Source organism: Ursus maritimus, unplaced genomic scaffold, assembly GCF_017311325.1.
Source record: "Ursus maritimus isolate PB19 unplaced genomic scaffold, ASM1731132v1 scaffold_14, whole genome shotgun sequence".
In the NCBI taxonomy this organism is placed as follows: domain Eukaryota; kingdom Metazoa; phylum Chordata; class Mammalia; order Carnivora; family Ursidae; genus Ursus; species Ursus maritimus.
In genome coordinates, this window is record NW_024423786.1 from 31,561,193 (window position 1) to 31,587,921 (window position 26,729).

The 26,729-nt window shown below is 36.7% G+C and overlaps 1 protein-coding gene across 14 annotated transcripts in view; it reads left to right on the forward strand.

Annotated features, from left to right (window-relative positions):
- CFAP20DC (CFAP20 domain containing) overlaps positions 1-26,729 on the forward strand; it is a 235,926-nt gene that overhangs the window by 125,291 nt on the left and 83,906 nt on the right. For 6 of the 14 annotated variants that reach the window (XM_040628608.1, XM_040628610.1, XM_040628611.1 and 3 more), the window contains 6 exons: positions 149-313; positions 16,248-16,384; positions 17,039-17,201; positions 18,753-18,869; positions 20,048-20,167; positions 22,579-22,913. In XM_040628608.1, the coding sequence (XP_040484542.1) occupies positions 149-313; positions 16,248-16,384; positions 17,039-17,201; positions 18,753-18,869; positions 20,048-20,167; positions 22,579-22,913 (1,037 nt within the window). Of the gene's footprint in view, positions 1-148; positions 314-16,247; positions 16,385-17,038; positions 17,202-18,752; positions 18,870-20,047; positions 20,168-22,578; positions 22,914-26,729 lie in introns of those variants that run through there. The other 8 variants (XM_040628609.1, XM_040628620.1, XM_040628614.1 and 5 more) reach the window with 6 other exon arrangements.

The window sequence follows — 26,729 nt, forward strand, 5'->3', positions numbered from 1 at the left end:
GTCAAATAAATAAATAAAATCTTAAAAATAACAAGAAGAAGATAAAAATAAATAAAATGTTTTACTTTAATTGGTTTCGTTTAGAAGATATGTCCATTTGGCAAAAATGACTTACATTTGGGGGATGAGTGTTTGTCTTTATTTTCAGCTGGATATGGTGTCCCCTTTCCAACAGATGAACCCACAGACATTATTCCACGGAGCTGCCAACTAACGACAGATGTTCCACAAGTCACACAGCTGCTAAACATGACTAAACTCCGCCAAACGGAAATAAAATTTGGAGGTCATCCTCTAAGTTCAGCAGAGTCAGGTATGCACCAGGCACTTAAAATATAAGCATATTTATTTGAAAGAACAAAAAAAGGGTTAAAAAAAAACCCAGCACTGCAATGATGCTTTATAGCTTGAAGTTAAATATTAAGTCACTCTAACATCGACTCGTGTCTGTGATAAATCATTTTAAATTTCTCTTTAGCAGCTAAAATATTTTCTGGGCTTTAATATACCAAATCAAAACATCCTTGATTAGTCCTCTCCTTTTCCTGTATGCTTCCAGGCCCAGCCAATTATACTTCCGAAACATCTCTCGAATCTGTCTGCTCCTCTGTCCTGTTGCTGCTTTCATTGATCGGGTCTCCACCATCACTCACCTTAGCCTCCCAGTTAATCTCCACGTTGCTGTCGTAATTATCTTTCTGATAATAGAAATAGAAATGTGATCATGTCTCTCTTCGATTAAAGACCTTTAATGTCTTTCTCACTATCTTAGAAGACAAAATGAAAAAACCCTTAGGAACTCACACAAAACCAAACTCCCCTATGCCAACCTACTCCAGAGCTTAATCTCTCATTCCCCACGTGCGACTTTCTGACCTCGCCGTGGGCTTGCACACGTTCATATTTGGGAATTGTTGTTTCTTGGCCTAAAACAGCTTCTTTGCCTTTCTGCCTGGAGACACTCCCGGTTCATTTTTCTAGATTGAACTCGAATGTTACCTCTTCTGTGCAGTCTTTCTAACAAGCACTGTTCCCTTCTTTCCAGGACTTTTTTTTCCTTTCTTTTTCTTTTTTTTTTTTTTACAATACTTTTTAATATGTCTGCATTTCCCAATAAAGTGTGACTTCCTCCAAAAAGAACACTGTATCTCATTCTTCTATATCCCTAGCATCTAACACAGTTTTTGCCACAGTGTTTGCAGGCCAGGGGCTGCAAACTCAAATTACTATGGAGGCCGATCAGATAACATAAATGAGTAAAGTGGGCTGGATGCCTAGATATTTGATACCTAGAAACATTTTTTGCTCAACAGTATGCCTTATTGAGAGTGGAGGAGGTCCTTAGGGGAAAGGAGTCAGGTAAGGCTTCAAAGAATTGTTCTCTACTGTTAAAGCAGTAATGTTGACAATTGTGCAAATGATAGAATAAATGGTAGTTAGTACTCAGCCCCTGCAAGGGAGCTGATAAGGAGTAGTGAGGACTGTAGCAAACTAGAAGCTCATTCTCCATCTAGAAGGAATATTGCAGTTCCATTCTTTTTTTTTTTTTTTTTTAAGATTTTATTTATTTATTTGACAGAGATAGAGACAGCCAGCGAGAGAGGGAACACAAACAGGGGGAGTGGGAGAGGAAGAAGCAGGCTCCCAGCGGAGGAGCCTGATGTGGGGCTCGATCCCAGAACACCAGGATCACGCCCTGAGCCGAAGGCAGACGCTTAACGACTGAGCCACCCAGGCGCCCCTGCAGTTCCATTCTAACCAAGTGTTGCCTTGCTTAGAATTCATGCACAGTCTCACCAGATCTTCCTTTTTTTTTTCCCCAAGAGGAGCTAGGTAGCTCAATGTTTATGATAAATCTTCCAAATTTAAAATATTGTCTAAAGCCTAAATTTTTTTAAAACACTCTATGAGCCTAACCATGCCAGGGCTACCAGTTTTGTACCTCTGTAATAAATACCCATAGTTCTTGACCAAATGAACGAATAGTACATACACATCAAGAAACCTAGTGTTATTTAGATGAGTGGGTCTCAACTTCCTGTTTGTTAGAATCACTGGGACATTTTATAAATAATTTGTTTAAAAAAAAATTTTTTTTTCCTAATGTCTATGCTTCATCTACAGAGATTCTGATTTAATTGGCCTTGGATGGATATCTTTTAAATGCCTTCAGTGATTCTAATGTGCAGCCTGGGTTGAGAACCACTGGATCACTTACCCAAACAAAAGTCCTGTGGCTCAGATGACACTCAAAAACACAGAAGTAATCCCAAAGAAGGTAAAATGATGGCCATAATAAGGCACTTATGGAAGAAGTAGGTCTTGAAAGTATTCAGTGAATACTTGAGTAAGTTTTTATTATAAATCAATATAGGGTTTATGGAACTGTAAGGTGGTGCAGAAGACTGGGCAAAGACAAGGAAACAGCAGAATGCATGGATGAGTTTTCTGAGGAATTAGTAAGAGGAATGGCCTCAGTGGGCAGAATGGCTGGGAAGAATACGAGAAGAGTGTGCGTCCTGCTCCTAAAGTAGAGAAACAATAATGCCTGTTTTAGGAAGATGAATGTGACATCAGGAGTCAAGATGAATGTTTAAGTTGAGTGAGACCAGAGATTAAGAATTACAACTCAGATGTCTTTGCAGCCATCTGGGCATAACATGTCAGTGGCTACGTGGTAAGTGATGAGCCTGAGAGACGCTGCAGGAGACACACAGGCAGGACTTGTTGATTCTCAGATAACAGATGGGGAAGAGAGCAGGGTCAAAGTTTCAGAGAGGTCAAAGTAGAAGCTGGAGGAAAGAGATAGCTATGATAAAATGAATGAGTTATAGAAATGAACTGTTTTACTCTCTTATTTATCCTGTATTCATTTATTCTTGATGTATTTTTTATGATTTTATTTATTTATTTTAGAGAGAGAGAGAGAGAGCTCAGTCTATGAGCAGGGGGAGGGGCAGAGGGAGAGAATCTTAAGCAGACTCCCGCACTGAGCATGGAACCCAAGGCAGGGCTGGGTCTCACTACCCTGAGATCACAACGTGAGCCTAAACCAAGAGTCGGACACTAAACCCACTGAGCCACCCAGGCGCCCATCTTGGTGTACTTTTTTATGTCAATCCTCATCAGCATTACATGTCCTAAGTTGTATATTCCTGGAGAATTGGGACGTATTTTATAACTTCTTCAGTATAAACCCTGGCAGGGAACTATGTGTAAGCAGACACTATAATTCTAAGCTCTCTATTACAAAATTTCCAAACTTCAGAAAAGTAGAGAGGACGTAATAAACCCCATGTCCCCATCACCTATTTACACAATTGGCAACTTTAGGCAGGACATTTTGGTAACACAGGGCACAGGCAGTGAGAATTTGTATATTTATTATATACACTATCTTTAGAGAGAATATGTATAACCCATATTCATTAAAGAACCTTTAGAAAATATATAGAAGGATGAAAAAGATCTCACTCCCCAGACAGCCACCGTAAACACCTCTGGTCACAAATCAATCTCAATGGAAGAGTCACCACAGAATGAAAGGAGCAAGCATGTTTTTGATAACCAAACACTCTATCTGTATCTAATAGGCTGTGAATGCTTTCAGTAACAGAAATGACTAAGCTGTAAAACCTATCAGATAACTCAGAGAGCAATTGTGAATGCTCTTTTCTTCTTTTATCTCTCTAGCTTAATGTTTTAAGAATTAATTACGTCTTTAAATGAAAATGCAAGTCTATATCCAGATATTTTAAGTATCTTTTTTTTAATTTAAAGTTCAAGGACATATATGGTGCTTAAGATTAAAAAGGAATTTGAATAAATATTAATTGCATCATTAACTCAGTATTATAGTTAAATAGAAAATTTTCATAGGTCATATTTGATCCCAACTTGTAGAAGAGGAAATTAGTATATATTTTTAAAATTCCATAAATGAGATATCAATACAAAATGATAGTCAACTTGAGTCAAACAGAAAATTAATAATCAGGGGCACCTGAGTGGTTCAGTCAGTTAAGCATCTGACTCTTGATTTCGGCTCAGGTCTTGATCTCAGGTTCATGAGTTAAAGCCCTGTGTTGGGCTCCACACTGGGCATGGAGGAAAGAAAGAAAGAGAGAGAGAGAGAGAGAGAGAGAAAGATAAAAAGAGAGAGAAAAAGAGGGAAGGAAGGAAGGGAAGGGAAGAAGGAAGGGTGGGGGGAGAGAGAGAGGGAGAAAGGAAAGAAGGAAGGAAGGAAGGAAGGAAAGAAAGAAAATTAATGATCATCACCTAATAGCATATTTCTTTTGCCCTGTGAATCCCAATTATATTTCTCTTACTTTATAACCATAAGGTTTCTCTTAAAGAAGAGCTCATTGCACATGCATGGCAGTTAAGATTACATGAAAATACTGCAGTCCTCCCTTACCTGAGGTTTCAGTTACCTGCCATCAGGTATGGTTCAGAAGCAGATGATCCTCCCTCTGATACATCATCAGAAAGTCAGTAGTAGCCTAACACTAGGTCACACACCTACATCATTGACCTCACTTCATCTTGTCACGTAGAAATTTTATCATCTCACATCGTCACAAGAACAGTGAGTACAGCACAATAAGATATTTTGAGAGAGAGAACACATTCACATAACTTTTATTACAGTATATTGTTATAATTGTTCTATTTTATTATTAGTTGTAGTTAATGTCTCACTGTGCCTAATTTATAAATTAAACTTTATCAGAGGTATGTACATATAGGAAAAAATGGTATGTATATGGTTTGGTACTATCCAGTTTCAGGCATCCACTAGGGGTCTTGGAACATCTCCCCCAGCGATGGGAGGGAGCTACTGTACATTGAACTTTGTGGTTCTCTTTCTACAAATACTTTTCAATTGCTAATTTTGTCATTTGTGTGCTTTGAAACTTAATATAAATGAATATAATAATAATTGTTCTCTGTATAAAATATTTTATTTGAAAGGTGTAGCTAATGAATTATGCCTAAGGGCAGACTTTCTAATCTTGAAAAAGCCAGGAGATATTTCTTCATTTCAGCTATTTGTTTTTGTGTCTGTCTGAATAATGGACTCCCTATGATGAGATATTTGAATTGCATGAGAAAATGACTGTGTGCTCTTATAACTGACTGTACAGTATTCATGTAAATTGTGGTACTTTATTTTAAATGCACACACTGAGATCCCAACGAAGCTGCCACAGAAAGTAGTTGTAGCTTCCTATGGATGCTTTCTAGTATGTTCACTCGAGCAAAAAAGGAAACCTTAAAACTTCCATTTTAGAGTGCATTTTGTTGAATGTCATGTAACTTGGTCAAGAGCATTTAATGAAATTAATAAGATGATTGTGTTTCCAAAAAGCCAGTGTTACCACACTAATACACTGCTCACTTTGTCAGTTCCCAGTGCACATTAGCTAATGACTGTTAGTCAGCAGAGAACTGTGGGGTCTCTGATGATCTTATTTTCATTAATGGAACCCCAGTTTAATTGAACCAGAGATTCAGGTCTGGTTATTGAAGTTGAGCATTCGGCTACTAATGGCAAGATGCAATGGTCCACTAAGCACAAATCAAAACTAGTGATTTGCTTAAAAATTAGAAGGCAGTTTTCCCAGGTGTCGTCTTTTCCACAACAGCAGTCTTACTGGGCTTCTACTCCTATTTAAATAAGAAAAGACTGGCATCCCTATTTTCTTTTTTTTTTTTTTTTTTAAAGATTTTATTTATTTATTCGACAGAGATAGAGACAGCCAGCGAAAGAGGGAACACAAGCAGGGGGAGTGGGAGAGGAAGAAGCAGGCTCATAGCGGAGGAGCCTGATGTGGGGCTCGATCCCATAACGCCGGGATCACGCCCTGAGCCGAAGGCAGACGCTTAACCGCTGTGCCACCCAGGCGCCCCTGGCATCCCTATTTTCTAGCACAATTGCAAATAGGTAAATTAATGCATTTAACAAAACCATGAAATAATCATCCAACTACAGTTGGCACTGGTGAGATCTTATTAGATTTTCTTTGGGTTTCACATTATGAAAGCAAAATTCAAATCAAGTAGCAAAATCCACTGTAAAGGGGAACCTAAAAGAAAAAGGATTTAGATTGTGACTTCAGGAAAAAAACAAAACATTTTTCTCCTTTTTTTTAGAGAGAGAGAGTGTACAAGTGGGGGAGGGGGAGAGGGTGTGCAGGGGCACAGAGGGAGAGAGAGAGAATCTTAAGCACACTCCTCACTCAGCTTGGAGCCTGATGTGGGGCTTGATCTCACAACCCTGAGATCATGACCTGAGCCCACAGCAAGAGTTGGACACACAACGGACTGAGCTCCCAGGCACCCCAATAAAACACTTGTCTAAACTCACACTTTCGGTAAACCTTGTCTGAAGATTGTTGATTTAAAGAGATGCCACAATTTCTGGGTCCTGTGTCTGCTAATAAGTCACAGTGAACTCAGCTGTCTCTTACATTTGAATTATATACCCTTTTTCCCCATCTTTAGTAAAAATAAGGCATACCTGGTCACATTCCCTCATTAAAAAAAAATTTTTTTTAATGTGAAAGGAATTTAGTGTGAATGTTGATCAGTATCTGTGAAATTTGTTACAGCAAAGATGTCACAAAACATGTATAGAATGAATTTCAATTTTTCTGTGATATTTCCACCAAATATTGAAGAAACTTCGATATATAAATATTAATATAATAGTAAATGTGAAAACCACATTTAATCCATTGCGTAGTTGTGCTACTTTTGCAGGACTGACTTGTTCCAGCCTTTATATTTCTCTTTTAGATGTCTATTACAGCATGGCTTATAAGGACAAAACTGGAGACAAATTACTTGTGCATAGTAGGGAGCTGATTAAATACCTACAAATAAGATATTATGGATGCAGTTATACAACTGACCTGATCTGCTTGTGATGGTCCGGAAAGGTCTCAGAGCTGTGTGTGTCCGTCAGTGACACGTGGAAAGCTAGGATGTTGTCTCTGTATGAGCCCACTGACATGGTACATAAACAAGATAGTTACCTAGGGATGCTGGTATAGGCGTACATTTTTTTAAGGAAACACACAAAAATTAATAATAACCTTTGGGAGGCAGAGGCAGGAAAATAAGACTTACTTCTTATATCTTCCTCTGTTAGAGAATTGTAAGTTTCTAAATATGTTCAGGATTTGTGATGTCAATAAATATATAGTGTGTTAAAGCAACTATGAGACATGTTTAGTTTCTTCTGTATTCGTTTCTGTCTTTTGAAAAGCCCAGAAAATTGCTATAAAATTAAAATGTATTCCTTTACTTAATGTCAGTATTCTCATTTAAAATAATATAATGGGATGGAAATCCAAAATGAATGACAAGAAATCTTTTAAGTATATAGCTGTATATTAAACTTGTTTATTTATGATATAATAGGGGAATATCTATGACAATCTATACTGTATTAGTATCAGTTATGTTCACATACATTTTTACAAATAGTTCACATAGTGATGAACATGGGGCTATACTCATCCAGTAACCCCCAAGACACCCTCTCTGTAACATCACCCTGCTTTTATTTCCATCCCAGCCCTTATCCTTACCTGATATTATCTGTTTACTTGTTTGCTTATGCTGTCTCCCCAAGGGGAACTTGAGCTTCAGAACTGCAGGGGTCCTATTTATTGTTGTATCCCTACACCTAGCTCAATCTTTAACACTTACCAGGAACTCAATAGGTATTTGTTAATTAAGTGATCAAGTGAGTGAATGAAATGCTAACCATATAATTTAAGCAGGTGAGTATATTAAGCAGCAAATCATCACCATCACCACTAATGTTTAGTGACTTTTTGCTATATCCTTTACGTAGTGTATTAGTCAAGTTTCTCCAGAGAAACAGAACACATACGTATAATATAACTTACATAAAATACATGCCATAAAATATAAGGCCATAATATATATATATATGGAGAGGGAGGGAGAGAGAGACCTATCATAAGGAATTGGGTCATGCAGTTATGGAGACTGAGAAGTCCCAGGATCTGCAGTGGTCAAGCCGGAGACGCAGAAGAGCCCGTGTTAGAGTTTCTGTCCAAATCCAGGAGAGACGATAGTGAAAGCGTTGGTCTGAGGGCGGCTGAAGACCAATGTCCTACCTTAAGGGATCAGGCAGAGAGGTCAGATTCTCCCTTTCTCCACCTTTTTGTTCTGTTCAGGCCCTCCTTGGATTGGGTGATGAGGCCCACCTACCTTGGGGTGGCATTTACCAATTCAAATGTTAATTTCACACAGAAACACCCTCACAGTCATACCCAGAACAATGTTTAATCTGGGCATCCTGTGGCCCAGTCAATTTGATACATAAAATTAGCCATCGCACATCATTTAATCCATTTAATCCTCTCATATACCTTTCTGTGTAGAAACTATCAAAATCCATTTCGTAGATAAAGAAACTGAGGCTCACAGAAACAAAGTAAATTAGTGAGTGGTAGACCTAGGATGTGACCAGGCAGTCTGGTTTCAGAGAGGCATTCTTTTTTTTTTTTTTTAAAGATTTTATTTATTATTTATTTGACAGAGAGAGACAGCCAGTGAGAGAGGGAACACAAGCAGGGGGAGTGGGAGAGGAAGAAGCAGGCTCCTAGCAGAGGAGCCTGATGTGGGGCTCGATCCCAGAATGCTGGGATCACGCCCTGAGCCGAAGGCAGACGCTTAACGACTGCCACCCAGGAGCCCCTAGAGAGGCATTCTTACGGGCTCACTGCCATTAAGCGATTTCTCAATACTTGTGTTAAGGGTTTTCTTCTGGGGAGCCTTCTCATGTTATAGGAAACTGTGTTATTTCCAAAACCAAATGATGGAAATTATCTACCAAGGCCTACATTATATTTAAGCTCCACTCTATTCAAAATGGAAAGTTTTCTTGAGATAATAAAATTGTTTCCCTGAAAAGGTTTCTTTTTTTTTAAATTTTTTTATTATGTTATGTTAGTCTCCATACGGTACATCCTTAGTTTTTGATGTAGTGTTCCATGATTCATTATTTGCTTATAACACCCAATGCTCCATGCAGTACGTGCCCTCCTTAATACCCATCACTGGCCTATCCCAATCCCCCACCCCCCTCTCCTCTGAAGCCCTCAGTTTGTTTCCCAGAGTCCACGAAAAAGTTTCTTTACTCATTAATACCAAAGACCAAAAACTAGGCTATTGATAGCTTTTTAATAAGTGAAAGAGTTTGTGAAGAAAAGTAATACCTTATGCTTTATTACTTTTTATCTTGCTGCCATATCCTAACTTTACTCACAGATGACATTGTCTAAGTTTAGAGAAGAAAAAGATACTCTAATTTTAGTTTGTAATATGTTTTACTCCCTTTCAAAAATGTCTTAAACTTTTTATTAATGAGATATGACTGCCCAGACCAGGTGCCCAGTCACTACTGAAAGGATGGATGAATGAAGGAATAAGTGATGATGAATGGACTGTAAAGTGTTAAAAGCTGTTCAAGATGGAAGATATTAAGAACATATTTACTAAGCATTTAGTCCCTACTAAGCACAGTATTCGGCATGTTACGTGCTTGTTTCATATGATCTAACAAAAACACCATGACTTAAGTACTGTTATTATCCTAATCTTATGAAAGGAAGTGAGGCTTAGAAAGGTTAAGTACCTTTTCTAAAACAATATTGCTTTACTAGATCAGCCTTTTTTGTATTTTTGACGTTCTTTATAACAGTGCACATATAATAAAATAAAAATTAATCCAATTCAAGGTCTGGATTCTGGTAGCAAGTTTAATTCTGATTTGATTGCCAGATAATAGATGTAAGTCTTGAGCATGACCCTTCAATGATTAGAGTTGAAAATTCAGCAGATTTTTCTGGTTAAGCTTTGAAAACCCTGCAAACTTAAATGACTATAATAATTAGAACACTGTATCTTGAGACAAAAATGAATGTTTATTTTTCTAAAGGACAATTAGAGAGTAGACCCTCAGGTTTTATATTCTAACTACAAAGGCAAGTACCCCTCATAAAATAGCAAAATAATTAATGGTAACATCTCTGACCTACACCAAGTTCATTTTCCGCAAACTCAAGAAAATGAAATGCCTAGAGCATGACTTTAATCTAATCTTGATTTTTAACCTTATATTGCGCATATTGATATCAGCTCTTAAAAGAGCTTCCTTTAGAATTCAAAAGGCATGCGTTTCTGCTTGTACTTTTATTAAGGTTTTTCTCATTATAGAAACTTTGTCCCTTTTACTTTTTATTTTAGAAACCAGAAGTCTAAATTACTTTTCCTTGTAGGTTTTAATTAGGATTCTCTCATAGTAGATAAATAGCATGATACATGTTTATAGAGATAATTGTGACAATTAATGATTATAAACAGAATTATTAAATGAAACAGCCTTTAAGAATGTGTGTATGTTAATTGTACCAAGAAGTTTAAAGAAGTCTGTTAATTAAAGAGATACTTAGTGGTAGAGTATTACTTTGGTTTGTGAAAAACGTGTACTAAAATTTGTAAATTTTAAAAACTAGACTTAAGTTTAAATACAGAGTGGTAGATTACTCTTTAAAGAAACCCTATAGTAGATCCTCTTATAAAATATAGAATCATATCTAATTTTCTGTGATTTAGAAGATCATATTATATGAGGTTTAGGTGTATCTTTAATGGTCACTGGACATCCACTGCTAAGAGATTCCTCTAAAAAATTCAAGGTATTTAGGAATTTTAATTTTTTAAATAGCTATGAACTAGTTAATGTGTACGTTTTGTTGGAATTATAGCTAGAACTATGTCAGTATGATTTTTTAAAATATTCCCTCCCCTAAAAAAATCCTCCTTTTAATCTTGAATACTGTTTAACAATTCTGGTGAGCTTTATCCATTGTCTACCATGTACTGAACTGAGCTCCACAGATGGAGGTACATACAGTATCAAAGAAATGGTCTTTCTACTCAAAGGAGCTTAAATAGTTGGGGGAACCTCTCTCTATACATATATATATAAGGAATATGAAAGAAACATTAAGGAAATTGCCCCATAAGATGTTTGAACAGAAAGATTTGCAAGAAGTATACCCATAGCCTAATGATTTCCATGACTGGAAGTAAAAAAATAAAAATAAAAAGTTCCTATTCTGATACTAAAAATTCCCATGTAGACCCAAGCCATATCCCGTGCCCATCAGGACTTTTGGTGGCTCTTTTTTTCTGGGAAAATCCACATTTGAGAACAAAATGAATAGTCTAGGATTTGTTCTACTTGGTCACAAAAGGTACAAATGGTGATAGATTCTATAACAAATTTTTCCAATTGACCTGGGATTTGAGTGTCATTTCTCTCTGTTATTGATTCTGAGAGACTAACAGTATTTTGTTAACGCCAAATAGATATTTATAATGACTAAAAAAAATACAGATGCACACACAGCCAAGTCTATGGGCTAACACTAGAACATTTCACATGTAACCTGAGGAGGCATCTGGTCGTGGTTCCATAGCACTACTGATGTTGAAAGCCACACCACTCATGTAATTATCAATGTCTTGGTCATTGTTGACCCTTCTCTCTCATCCCCCATATCCTGACAGTTGTCCAGTCCTACCCAGGCTTCCTCAATTCACATATAAAACCTGCAGTTGGAATTTTCTTAAAATGAAAAATGAAATTCTAGCCATGCTTAGAAATATTTAGTCATTTAATCCAACATCCTGTTTGACTCATTACATTTAATGATTCATTCATTTTGCTCAGCAAGGATCTATAATTCCATGTCAGGCACCAGGCTAGCAATTCAGGGGTGACAAACTAGGCTACTGAGTTTATATCTACTGAAGCACACATTATCAGATAATCCCACAAACGCATGTAAAAGTACAATTTTGAAAGAATAAAATCTTGCCATTTACAATGACATGGACGGAACTAGAGGATATTATGCTAAGGGAAGTAAGTCAGTCAAAGACAAATACCATATGATTTCACTCATACATGGAATTTAAGAGACAAAACAGATGAACATAGGGGAAGGGAAGGAAAAATAAGATAAAAACAGAGAGGGAGGCAAACCAGAAAAGACTCTAGGAAACAAACTGAGTGTTGCTGGAGGGGAAGTGGGTAGAGGGATGGGGTAACTGGGTGATGGGCATTAAGGAGGGCACTTGATGTAATGAGCACTGGGTGTTATATGTTATGTATACTGATGAATCACTAAATTCTACCCCTGAAACTACTAATACACTATATGTTAACTAAACTGAATTTTAAAAAGAAATTTTTAAGTGCAATTTTGACAAGTTATAGGAAGGAAAGGTTATGGGAGTACCTATACTGGAAGAGCCTTCTAGCCATGGGGAACAGCACACACAAATGCTCTGGTAGGCAGGAAGAACTGAGGAGGCCAGTCTGTGGAGAGAACAGAAAATGAGGGGTGAAAGGTGTAAACTGAAACCTGGACATGTAGGTTCTTGCAGCCACTATTAAGGGCTTTCTTCCTAATCCTAAATGCAGCAAGGAAAACATTGAAAAGTTTTAAGCAAGGAAAAGGAATGACTTGATCAGATGTATGCTTGTGTAAGACTGCTCTGGCTACATTTTGGAGAAGGCTTGGGACCGGAAGCCAGCATGGACTTGGGAGATCCCTTGAGAGGTTCTGTGATCATCCAGGAGAGGAATGACAGTCGCCTGCACTGCAGTGCTGATGGAGGAGGTGGAGAGAAGTAGACATGGGTTGGCTGTGGAGAAGGTGGAGAGAGGAATCAAAGATGACACCCAGATCCTAACTCTTCAAACTCTGTGGATTGTGGTGTCATTCACTGGACCACGTTTTCCATTTGAAGTGTCTTTGAGACATGAAAGAGGAACTGAGAAAGAAAGCCACTGGATACAAGGTATGGAGCTCAGAAGAGAGGACTAGGCCAGAAAAAGAAAGTAGGAAGTCTTCTGGTATCTCAGTCTGCTTTATAACAGCCAGAATAACTTCCCAGACTTCTGCTTGGACACCTTCAAAGTGACAGAAAATTCTCTACCACAATGACCAGACATGCTGGATCAAAGGAAGATGTTCCTTATGTTGGACTAAAACCTTGAAGTCAGTTCTTCTCATTAGTTCTGATTCTGCCCTTTGGACAAATTGAATCTCTTTTCTATCTAACAGGGCTTCAAGAATTTGAAGAAAACTGGAGCAGTGTATCTCCTCACCACTTTGCCAGCCACCTTAGATCTTCTGTCCAGCAAACATTCTTTCAGATCATATCAGCAGTCGGGCCCTTGCCCATCTCTTCAGCTTCATCTATTGCAAACATAACACCAGACCCAGAAAACACCCATTTACCCACACATATTAATTCTACTCAGATCTAAACAAGTGGAGCTTCCTAAGCATGGCGCGTTTTCACAAACTTCGGAGCCTTTCTCATGCCGTTGCAGAAGAGTGGTTTTTAACTCCACGTGTAAAGTTACAGCTCTGCAGCAAAGGCTAAAGAGATCACCTAGCTAACTACAGGAATTTTTTCGGGGGAATAGGTCAGACAGGAAGTAGCCAGTAGCTCATATATATCCAGTACTGTAGGACAAATGTGGACTTACTTGGAGCCCACATCATAATATTCAAGTTGGTCCTGTTTGCAAGTGGGCACAGCAGAAGGCTTTCTAGGTTGCAGGCAGTTTTTTTGAGTTAAGGGCCATCACCCTCACCTGCAGTCACAAAGAGCCCCACAGCCTTGTCCAATCAGGAGTTCCTTGGGCAGCCTTCCATAAGATCATTCAGAGAACCAGACTCCTTTCACCTAGTGGTTCCTCTCCAGGTCTTACAGCCCTCCCCTGGATCTTCTGCATCTTGTTAAGAGATGAGGGAACAGAGAGTATGGGGGATTTTGCAGGAGGTTTTAGGGGCCAGGAAGTAGTTTATACTTCTCACATTTCACTTCTCATGTCTCCTTAACCAGAAGTCAGTCACATAACCCATATAACTGCAGGGAAGGCTCAGAAATGTAATATAGAAGAAGGGAAAGGTAGCAAGTTTTGGTAAGCCTGCCTGCCTTATCCTGGAGGTCTATCAGTCTGTTCTCTTTCTCCCCCCAAATTTCAGTGATACCCTATCACCCACCAAATTTAGAATAGGCTCTTAGCAATTTAAGGCTCTCTTCACTGTGACCCAACCCATCCTTCTAGCTAAACTGTAAGTTCATTGTTCTCCAAGCATACCCAGCAGTTCACTCTTCCTTGTCTTTATTCGCTTTCTTCTGTCTAGGGCACCCTACATCTTTTATTCTTGAAATTTTATCAGTCATTCAAGGTCCATTCAAGAGGTCACTTACTCTTTTTTTTTTTTCCATCATGACAAGCGTACTCCCCATCCTCTATTTAACCATTCCCCCCATCCACCTCCCATCTGCTAACCATCAGTTCTCTGGAGTTAAGAGTCTGTTTCTTGGTTGTACCTCTCTTTTTTTTCACTTTGCTCATTTGTTTTGCCTCTTAAATTCCACATGAGTGAGATCATACAGTATTTGTCTTTCTCTGACAGACTTGTTTCACTTTGCATTATACTCTCTAGCTCCATCTATGTCTTTACAAATGGCAAGATTTCATTCTTTTTATGGCTAAATAATATTCCATTGTATATATGTACTACATCTTCTTTATCTGTTCATCTATCACTGAACACTTGGGCTGCTTCCGTAGTTTGGCTATTGTAAATAATGCTGCAATAAACATAGAGGTACAGGTATGTCTTCAAATTAGTGTTTTTGTATTTTGGGGAGTAAATACCCAGTAGTGTGATTACTGGATTGTACGGTAGGTCTATTTTTAATTTTTTTGAGGAACAAGGGTCACTTTTCTTCATTTCCATTGGTCTGCTTTATGTTATGGTTCCTGTTTACTTGTACTGTCACCTATCTTGAGGGCAAGCAATATATCTTATCTATTTCGTGTCACTGACAACTTCTAGGAAATGCTCAACAGTGCTCAAATATTTGTTCAATTGAGTTAAATAGTTTTATTTAAATTATTTCCTTAGTAACAACTTGTTACTAAAATCCATCTTTAGAAAACCCAACGAGTCATCACAGGGGTAAGTTGGTGGGACTACTCTGCATTGAGACCCTGAAAGCTGATGGGTTATACCATTAGGATGTATTTATATGTTACTGACCTAAATGAAATCAGGGGAAATCTAATAGGACTAGCCAGTGATACTATTAAAAATTAGGCCAAAAGACTAGAGACACTGTGTAATCTCTAATTTTTATGTGAACATAATTGTCATTAAAATATCTGTGAAATAACTTAGTACATTTGATAAATGATAGGACATACATCATCTTCAACCAAAGATATGGTTCACAAACTTGACATCCTGTGGTCCCTTCCTCATTCTGCCCTTTCCTCCTGAAAATTCCCTACAACCTCATAAATCCAGCATTACTTTTCCATTCTAAGTCATCCTCTACACATATAGTGGGCTTTTTCCAGGAGCCACCACTGCAAACAGTCATTTAAATTTCTCTTAGGGCACCGGGTGACGTATGGAAATGTTGAATCACTATATTGTACACCTGAAACTGATATTACCCTGTATGTTAAGTAACTGGAATTTGAATAACAACTTTTAAAAAATGAAATAAGGGGCGCCTGGGTGGCACAGCGGTTAAGCATCTGCCTTCGGCTCAGGGCGTGATCCCGGCGTTATGGGATCGAGCCCCACATCAGGCTCCTCCGCTAGGAGCCTGCTTCTTCCTCTCCCACTCCCCCTGCTTGTGTTCCCTCTCTCGCTGGCTGTCTCTATCTCTGTCGAATAAATAAATAATAATAAAATCTTTTTTTAAAAAATGAAATAAATAAATAAATAAATAGATAAATAAATTATTGTCTTAAAGAGAAAATAAGATGTATTTTTAGTAGCTTTTCTTTCTTTTCTCTCTTTTTGAGGAAGAATATTTGTGGCAGTGATTCTCAAATGACAACATAAGAACCATTTGGGGGAACTTGTTAAATTATAGATTTCTGCTGCTCCTCCCCAAGATTCTAATTCTGTAGATCTGGTAGATCTGATGTTGGGCTCCAGTTTCTGCATTTTTTATAAGCGTCCTCTAACGGCGGGTGGGGGGGGATTCAGATGGTATGATACCTGGATTGTACTTTCAGAAACATTGCAACATGGTGTTTGTCATCATGCCCATTAATGGACTATTATTACCTTCTTTGAACAAAACAGATCAGTTCATTAACAGGGGAACAGGTAGTGCGCGGAACAGTAAAAATCAAGATGTTTGTCATATCGCGTTCGGATCCAGAGTTCTGGGACCACCTCCACTCTCTGGCAGAAGGAATAACATGAGGATATCCAGTGAGGTAGGAGCAAGGTCTGAAGAGCTTGTCTAAGCATGAGGGTCATGGGAAGAGAAGGGTTCTCTCCCAGTGCACGGGTGGCGGGGGGAAAGAGGGAGAGAGACTACATGCCAAAAGCAGAAGGCTTGAATAAATTTGGAACAGAAATTCTGGATTTTAAAAGACCTCAAAACTGTTTTATTTCTGTCATGTCAACACAATTAACATTTCTGAGTATTCTTTTGATTAAATATGTTCACAAAACTTAAAGGCAAATATATGTGAGCACATTTTGTGGGCTCCTTCAAAAAGGAGTTGGATCTTCACCAGATACCTTACGATGAACAGATTCTCAAATGTTATATTTTTATTTTTAATTTCCTCTGAATTTTCAGTTCAACTCCTACCTACTAAAGATGGAGTATAAGCACATTTTAATTTATGTGTCTAGAACACTTGTGTGTCTTATATTTTGACTCACATTATATTTCTCCTTCCATTTCTTTCTAATTTTCTGCTATAATTTCCCTCTCCACCAACTTTCTAACCTCCTCATTTCCTCTAGTTTCTTTTCTCACTTTTTATTTGTCCAAATACTATTAGTTTCTGTAAATTCTGCAGGAAACAAATGCAATTTCCATGTTGTAAAATGTACAGATTAATTCCTCTCCCTTACAGACAGTAAGATCCGTTGGGTCCAGAAATAACCGATCGTGCCAACAGTCTGTGGCCGAGGACTGTGTTAGCAGTGCGGAGATGTCAGCCTCGCTGATGCCTGAGTCTGAGGAGCAAGCAGATAAAGAGAATATTCGCCAAATAAAGCAGACTGTACCTGTTCGTGGTAAGACTCATGCATAAGTGTCAATAGCTAGGGGAAAATAGAAATGTTCTTGTGAAGATAAATTCTTGATTAGATCTTAACATCCAGAGAATTATCATTTAAAAATGAAAAAGATGGTGGATATTGAAATCTGTTTCAAATTCTTATACATATATTCTCTTCTGCAACCTGTCATTTTCTCTTTTTTAATACTTTATTTATTTGTTTGTTTGTTTGTTTATTTAAAGTAGGCTTACAAGGGGCTTCAACTCATGACTCTGAAATCAAGACCTGAGCTAAGATCAAGAGTCAAATGCTTAACTGACTGATCCACCCAGGCACCCCACCTATCATTCTCTTTATTCCATTATTTCAAATTGCCATAGTACCCTGTGTTTTTATTTTATGATGACTGGTGAGGAAATAACATAACATTCTATAATAACTATATTTTGGGAACTCCACGTGCATTTTACATTTCCTTAATTTTATCTTTTAGTTAATCTCTTCCATTTGTAGAGTGCTTTTTATTTTCTCCTGTTGATGCACAGAGAAACCCTGTTGCTACAGAAGAGACTTTTGTCCCATTTTGTAGATCGAGGGTTCATGGCTAACAGACTTGGAAAGTAATTTGCAATTTGTAATCATTGGAAAGAATTGAGACCAGTACCAAAGGCTTACCACTCACTGTAGTGTTTCCATTCTTGCATGTCTGACTTTTGTGAGAGTTGAAAAGGAAGGCATTTGGATTCATTTTATTTGATTTAAAGATTAATAATCACTATTACAGACTATATTTCTCATGCAATACAAACATGAGACAAGGACATAAATACCATAGATATTCAGTCCTGGCTCTACCATCATCTGTAAGACCTTGATCAAAATTCCTAAACCCTGTGGGCCTCAGTTCCCTCGTCTGTAAAATGGGGATAAAATTGCTACTGGCACTCGTAGTAGTAATAAACAGTGACCGCTTCAAAGGGCCATTCTGAGGATTCAACAAGAAAAACCAGTCAAGCACATCAAATTGTGCCAAGAAATTAAGCTTTCAGTAAATATTAGATGCTGCTGTGAATGCTGTTAATTATTATGACACTTATTACACAATTAAATTACACTTAAGAATTCTTTTCCAGGTTTGATCACAGTTCTCCAGGGTTCTTTTGGAAACTAGCTTACAAGCTGTTGATGAATCATACTTACTGACTTCCTCTTTCAAAGGAAGCAATTATTTTTCTGTATTAGTGATCAGTTTCATTTTTTATATTTTTTATAATAGCAAGTTGTATGTACAATTAACCAAATTACCTGTAGCTCTCTGTAAGGTTATATTACATGAATAGAATGTCTCAGTAATTTTGAAAGCCTGGTCTGATCCCAATAATGGAATAGGAATAAATGCCTATTTTCCATGAAGTAATAAGTTGTGGTTTTTGATACAGCTTTATATGATGTCACAATGATACATGAACATTCTCATTATAGCTACAATTATATTTACTAAGTTATTTCAAACCATATAGTACTTTCTGTTCTGGCTTTTTGTTCTTTGATATGAAAATGTACCAGCCGATCTGCATGTTATGCATCCACATCCCCCTCAAGAACCATCAGCAGATAAGAATAATAACAGGAGAAGATTACGGTTAAAAAGCACCAGCAGAGAAAGGACAGAGGCACACCCCGGTATGGCACTAATTCAATGCTATCTTATATCTGTATATTATTCAGAGCAATGGAATCTCTCTCTGCAAGTTGTAAATTTCAAAGGATTACGAACCAATTCATTTAAAATATAAATGTCTTTTCTACGGGGATTATGGAAATCAAATTTTCTGCAAAATTGCTCTAGAGCCCTAACAGAGATTTGCTGGATTAAATAGTACCGTGGAAGTAAAGGACTTCCCTACTTCTCTCGAAGGCTGAATAAGCTTAAATTATTGTTTTTTAGAAACAGCCCAAATTTGGTAGAGGAAGTTCCTGCCTGCAGACTTTACTAAAATTGAACTTATAATTTTTCATGTTTCATTTATATCTCTTCTTTTTAAACTGGGCCCTTTTCAGATATGGGGGTTTCGGGGGGGTTGGTTTTTTGGGGTTTTTTTTTTTTTGGTTTTTTTACATTCGTTGTCTCTCCCTTTGGGCTCCATGCCATCTAATAAAATGTAGGTTAAAATTTCAACTCTTTGCGACCAATAAAGCATTAGATAAATATAGGTGGCTATTATAGTTATCCCTTTGAATATTGGACTTGAGGCATTTAAGTATAGATCTGTCTGCACATGCATTAATCTATCCTGAGTCAAACCCAGAGTATATCATGTACACATCTGTTAGCATAATTTCTCAAAAATGTGGGGTTCTTAGGTAGGCTGAAATTCAGCTTGTTAGGATTCATGTTATTTTTATAAAATAGTAGATAGAAAAGTTAATTCTGTGTCCATTTTCTTAAGATGCTGAAGGAACGTGCTTGGTTTAAAATTTTGAGTCAGGTTGTATAAGAATTGTAATTTAAAGAAAATACACTCAATTTTATGGGGAACCAAAGGGAAAAATATAGGACCCTTTCAAAATAATATGGGTTTTGGAGTTCCTTTTATTGCATATTGTAAAACTTAAATCTAAAATGTCCCCACGCAAATATCAAGGAATTTAAGGATGAACCTCTACAAAAATGCAACTGAGTTCATCTTTGCAACATTCTAGTGGAAAAGAAAAGAACTGCAGACAATCTGTATCATCACCTCTGATGTGCTTTTCAATAATCATGTAGAAAAGCACACCACATTAACAGCATTCTTCGAAATGAACTTTTATAAAAATCAAAAGAAATAACATCGTGGAAAATATTTATTCCAATAAAGGCAGTTCTTCAGGAAATAACAGGAATGAAGATAAAGCAACAGTTGCCCTCAACTGTGGGTCCCACCAAAGTGCAGAGATGAACCCCAGCTCTCCAGCCCTGCAGTCTCCTGATCAAGCAGGTTGGCATCTTTAGTCCACTATAATCGTTAATAATCGATGAAATATCAGTATGTTTAGCATTTCAAACCCAGTCGTTTTGAGAAGTCATAATGCAGTCATTTGCTAAAATTAGCATTTTTGGATAAATCTCCTTTTAACCCCAATTGCATGTCAGACTTTAATGGGTGAAAGGGCATTTTTATTTCCAAGTTTCATTGCACCAGTTATCCTGTTCAGAAGGAAAGTTTGAAACTTTGAAGTTTTCACAGGACATTGTCACCGTCCCCAAAGATTACCTATTGTTACAAGTCTTCAGTCCTCTTTATAATGGAGATGGTTGGAGTGTAGAGCGTTGAGCCCATCAACATATCTTGCCTAGCAGGTGTGTGATACGTTTACAAAGGCGAATTGTTTTTGAGCAAGGGAAAAAGGAAAATAAATGAAAATTGTTTGTAGTTTGTCAGTCTTATTTATGCAATGTTGAAACCTTCATTAAAATGTTAGGCGCAATTAGTGTCTCTAGCATAAATCTGACTGTGTAGAAAAACTAATTAGATGTTTAGGTGATCATTCTTGCATTTATCTTGTTTGCTGCAATATTGTGATTACACAGTAATTTACATATTTTCCTAAGAAAACACACCAAATTATTCATTACAATTGATATGGAAATACTTGAGGTAAAACTACGAATTCCAAAAAAAGCATGCGGTGGTGAGATAATTAGAGTTCATTTGGTGTAGAAACACTCCTTTTACCTTGACCTTTTGACAGTTAATAATATGTTTGGCAATAGGTCATGCAAGTCGTTGAATTGCATAATGAAGATTCCCAGTATCTTTTCCTCCAATTTTCTTTACATATCCATGTATGTAATGCAGCCCGTTGGTTTTTATAATCTTTTTCAACATTTATTTATTAATAAAGCTTCTATGTGTTTACAAAACATCTGCACCATGCAAAAGGATTTTCTGTCCAAAAGAGGACAGTCCAGTGAATCTGTTTATTTCACCCACTCACGGTACACTGACTCCAGACCCTCCACATCCCCAGTGAATGTGGTCCAGTGAAGTAGATTCAGCCTACTGTGGGCCACTTACCTACAGAAAATGTGAAAGGCTTGTCCTTTACAGATTTTCTCTAAGAAATGTACATTTGTTACCCTTTTTATAAGCAAGTTATATTGTATAATGATAGCCTTAAGAAACGAATACATTATGATGAATATGATTTTGTGCCATTAATGTTATTTTTATTAAAGGTCTTTTTGTTTGTTGCTTTTGTACTGTAGGCTTTAGAGTTTCAAGTCAGCAGATCTTAGATATCTCTTGGTTACTTTTCTTGTGAAGATAAATATAGCAGGATTCAGGAGTCAGGGTAAAATTACCATGTCCACATTTTGGTTCTGCTGAACACAGATTTTTATAAGATTTTCACCATTGATATAATGCAGCAAAAAAAGTAAATTTTAAGGAAAATAGACTAAGTTAGAGAAAATGTAACTTTTTCCTGCTGTCATTTTAAAGAAGAAAGTAAGCATGCTTTTAATAATATTCATTATAAATGTTTGTCTGTTAAAATTTGCCTGGATCGTAGTTATAAAAATCTATCTTAATGTTACATAAAAGATTAAAATCTTTTCACTAGGTTGTACATCTGAAACTAACATAACATTGTGTGTCAAAAAAATTTCAAAAAAATTTTTTTAAGTTCAAAAATTTTTAAAGTTTTGATTAAAATGTACCCCAGTGGTAGTATACAGTATTTTTAACCAAAACAAATAATGTTGTGCCAAAAGATTTATGTATCAAAACTTTCTCTCCTGTAATTAAAGATATTTTTCACCAATCACATTAACGAGTATTTCTGTGGATTTACTATTACTGGAAAAGTCTACTCAGTTTAGCCTATGAATTGACCTGTTTCAGTCAGTAGAATGGAAAGGAAAAGCCTGTTAACCTTTTCATGGTTTCCTCTCCTCCATGATTTGTAATCCGAACAATGCCCAGTTATTTTCTTTAAAGAAACTTATTAAATATTCCATCCACCTGCAGTTAAAAGAAGATATTAGTAACTCAAACCCTTTTAAATTTGGAAGATTTCCTCCCCCCTGGAATGTCAAATTAATGAGGCTGTGCTATGAAGAACCTGCTGCAAGACAGGTGATAATTATTTCAGACTTATAAATTTCCTGGCCAGCGTTTCAGCTCAGACGGAGAGGAAGTGCAAATGAGTTGCCCGTAGCTATAGGCACTGATCTATGGGTTAAATGTTTAGCAGGTTACAAGATGGTGGATAAATTGCATTCCTTGGTTTCTGCATTATTTGATAAATCACTGTTTCAACACAAGAAATTTTAACCTAACTACCTGCCTTAATATAACACTGATGGAACACTCCTCTAATTTTTGTCATTTTTCCCAAATGTCAGATGAGTGGATATTTCCTGAAAATGATGATCGGATTTCCCATTTGGCGTCCAGCAGACAGTCTCTCCTTCTGGATGATGACTTCTGCCACGCTTCACACCTGTGGCTGGAAGCCAGCAAGGAAAGTGAGCATGGCCAACTGGCAGAGGAAAGCCAGGTTGTTCCAAAGGACATTTTCACATTTTCATCAAGACCACGATCAGCACCTCATGGAAAAACTCAGAACATGTCCCCAGAGGGGTACCCATTTATTTTGGATCTAAAAGAGGATACCAGTGTGACAAGGAGAGACACGGAATCGGAGGATGATTTTTACGGCGGTGACAGCAGCGAAGAGGTACACTGCTTGATGAGTGAAGTCGTTTTAAAGCACAGTTGTTCCATTAGCTCCGATGAGCACTAAAACCAGTACAAATGAAAGAGGGGGAATCAACTGCTATTTATAAAAAGGCAGCAGATTGCGGTGTCAGTCAACAGTTGCCTCAGGTTGTTATGGTAACTCTAAATTGCTGCCTTTTTTATTAGCAGTCAGCCAATTTCATTTTTAATTATGGAAACCAGTTTTGGGGTTGTTTTTGTTTTCTCATTTTCACTTTTGTCTCACAGAATGAGAAATAACATGCGGTTTAGTTGTAAGGTGGCGAGACCAGTAAAACACTGAGAACACATTGTTCTAGCTCTCTGGGGAGATTGTGCTGCAGTGGCTAAGCACTCTGAATTGACGGTTTTCTGGCTGCCTCAATCCCCTGCCATCCCTCCACCTTAGACCTATTAGGACTCATTATTTTCCATATGGTCCCAGAATTTCAAGAGTTGTGCCAATTAAAGTTTAGAGAACGAATCATGGATTAGTGCTGGGGCTTGCCTTACCTGAGGTTTTCTGTTTGCAATTATTTAGAATACAAATATATCTTATAAATTAGTAAATTCACATAAAGTTTTTAAAAAAACTTCTTATAAACCAAACGGAAAGTAGTTCTGAGACATTTGTTTAAAACTTAAAACGTTATGATGACTCTTTGCCCTCATATGAAATGAATTTGTGAAATTCCTTCAGCTTTGTTCTCTGATAGGCATCCCTATTTTCTGTGGAAAATAATTATCTTAAAAGCAGATTATAGTCAAGTTATGGTTTTGTAAAATTATATGAATAATTTCTGTGTCGAAATTATATAATAATAATATATAATAGCTATTACATATTAAATTATAGATAATAAATATAGCAAATTATATATTAAGTTATATATAATATAATTATAATCAGAAAAACTTTTTGTATATGCTTGCAAAAAAAATTTTTAATAATTATAACCCATCAAGGATCCCCTTGGATAGCAGGCTGTAGATTAGGTTCATTGCTCCTACCTTCAGAGCCAGTTGAGAATATGATGAAATTGTTCAAGCAATAATTATGGTTTTTTGCAACTTTTAATGAGTTTCCATAGCAAGGTGCATGGGGAAATCCTTTTTTTTTTTTATAATATCTTTGCTTCTGAGCATAGTAAAAGTATTAGTCATACCAAACATAAACCTACTACAAATCCCTTTATGCATAAGTAGTACATATGATGCCAACATTTTAAATGTTGCTCTGGACATCTTCGTCCCTTTCGCCCTGAATAACATTAAGATATAAAAACTAAAATAGACATTTGCCTTCAGCATCTAGTACAATCCCCATCCCAGCTGTCAATTCTTCTACAGTATTAATTGGCTAATCTGATAAATTAATTCATACCATTTCATTAATGGGATAGCCCATCCCCTTCCCATATGCACAGCACCATCTTTCTTACGTAAACCAAAAGAATTCCTTTAATGGTGGAAATTTCAAGGCAGGTGGGAAATGTTAGTTCCTTCCCTGAAAACTTTGAGGAAAGTTTTATGAGAAACTGCCTTTAAATATCATGACATGAGGAACTTGCTGCTTATGTCTATATGAAGGATAAGCCTTGACAAGAAGCAATAGAACTTCATGGGAAAATGAATACTAGTTCTGAATATTTTAATTTGTTATCATTTGGTGTGTTTTCTTTTGCTACTAGCTACTCTACTTCTGACATCCTTCATCGTTTATTATACAAACATATACTAATTACCAACTACGTGAAATTGAAAATAAATGTATCACACATTACTCAAGCTCTGAGTGGCTTAGCTATCTGGTCACCCCTGTGCCCTGACCATCAAAATGACTAGTAGCATAGGGCTAGAGTATATACTGGGACCATTCATTGCTAACACATGTCCTGGCCCTCCTTTAGTTGGAGCCTGCTAAGAGTGGCAGCCAGAGAGAAGGGCAGAAGCCTGCCATATTACACAAGCTTTCGGGTTTATTGTTCAAGTCAATAACAGTATACAAACTATGAAATAGAAAACATGACCAACAAAAATGATGGGTTATATTTAAACAAGTTCTAGAATTTATGGCGATCAAATTGGTTTGGGGCTTTTTGGTAATTTCTTTTCCTTAGGATTACTTCTCCCATTTATTAATTGTGTAAGTCAATGAGAAATCAGATTAGATATTTACAATGTTCATTTACATATAGTCTTTGAAGAAAAATCAGTTTAGTTAATTTAGGCATCCTTACTATTGTGTTATTTTAAAATGTTATATCCTTTAAAATGTTATATATATAAAATGTTAGCATGATTATACTTAAGGAAACCAATGTCATGTCATAAACAATGGTGGATGAATAGGATAATTACATTACTTACTATGTTTGAAGTTTGTAACTTGTAGCTTTTAACTATTTGATGTTAGAGCATTGAGTATTTTTAAAGGGAAATTAGATATATTCAGTAGCCTGTAATCTAAGAAAAATCAAATCATGTTATCATGATAGCTAGAGGAAAAGTCCACATACAATAGTAAAAGCTAATTAAAATAAGTTTTCAGTGATACATTGATTTTGTAATTTAAGTTCCTAATCATTAATTCACACCTGAGATCTTCATTAGTGTAAGAGCCTCAAAAGTATGAGTTCCTTTTTTTTTGCATATGCTCTTGTCTTAGTCTTTGCTTTACTATATATTTTATTCCCTAGGCAGCCATGTATACTAATATTCCTGATACTCAATTAATTTTGAGTTTGTATTTCTTATTTGAAAAACATGCTATGGAAATATATAGCTATAAAATCAAGACTACCATGTGAAATGAATTATCCTAGAAAAGCTATTAAAACAGAGTGCCTTTCCCACAATTGCAACATCTGAAAGGAAAAAAAGCCTGTTTCTACTATCATCTCTATTTTGTATTTTATGCCATTATTCCCAACGTGGCTTTGAGTATACGCCTGGATTACAACTTGAAATAGTTAGCTGTATATTAATATTTTATTACTCTCCTAATTTAATTTTTCATCTAGAAATACTGTCTTTTTTTTTTTTCCCCCAAAACTGGCTGTGTATCACACACTAAAGTAGATATTTGCAAGGCCAGGTAATTTGTCCTGTGTCACAATCCAAATTGGAACATTAAGCCAAAAAATTATCCATAGTTGGACATGAATTATGTGGACTGACTACTTAGAGCATTTAAATTAGCTAGGAAGCTTCCAGATCTTCTCCCCATCTAACTCTGTGGAGGGCTGCAGAGGACAAATTTTCCAACAACAGAGTAAAAGGACCCTTTTATTTTTTTTTTTTTTTCGTTTTTCTTGTAATTTATTAATTTCCTTTTAAATTGTACAATATTTCAAACCAGAAAAGAAGATAAGGAAATATAATACAACAGACCCCCATTAACAACATAACTTTGCAATATTTGCTTCAGATCTTTTTTGTTTCTTAAGAAGTGACATCACACATATAGCTAAACCACCCCACCCCATCTCATTTCCCTCTTCTCAGAGGAAACCACCGTCCAGAGTTCTTTCCTGCACATGCTTTCCCAAGCACATAGGACTTACGGGCATGGTGGCTAAAAGGACCCTTTTAGTCCTCCTCCTCAGTTTTCCCCGTATTGTTCCTTTGAAGGTTTTTTGTTTTTTGTTTTTTGTTTTTTGTTTTTTTTTTTTTTTGGCACTCAACAGTTAAGCTGTTTCGTTGCAGTATTTCTGGGTTAGTCTATAAACCACTCACCCCATATATTTGACTAATGAATTTGAATTACTTTCTTACACACGTGTACATACACACA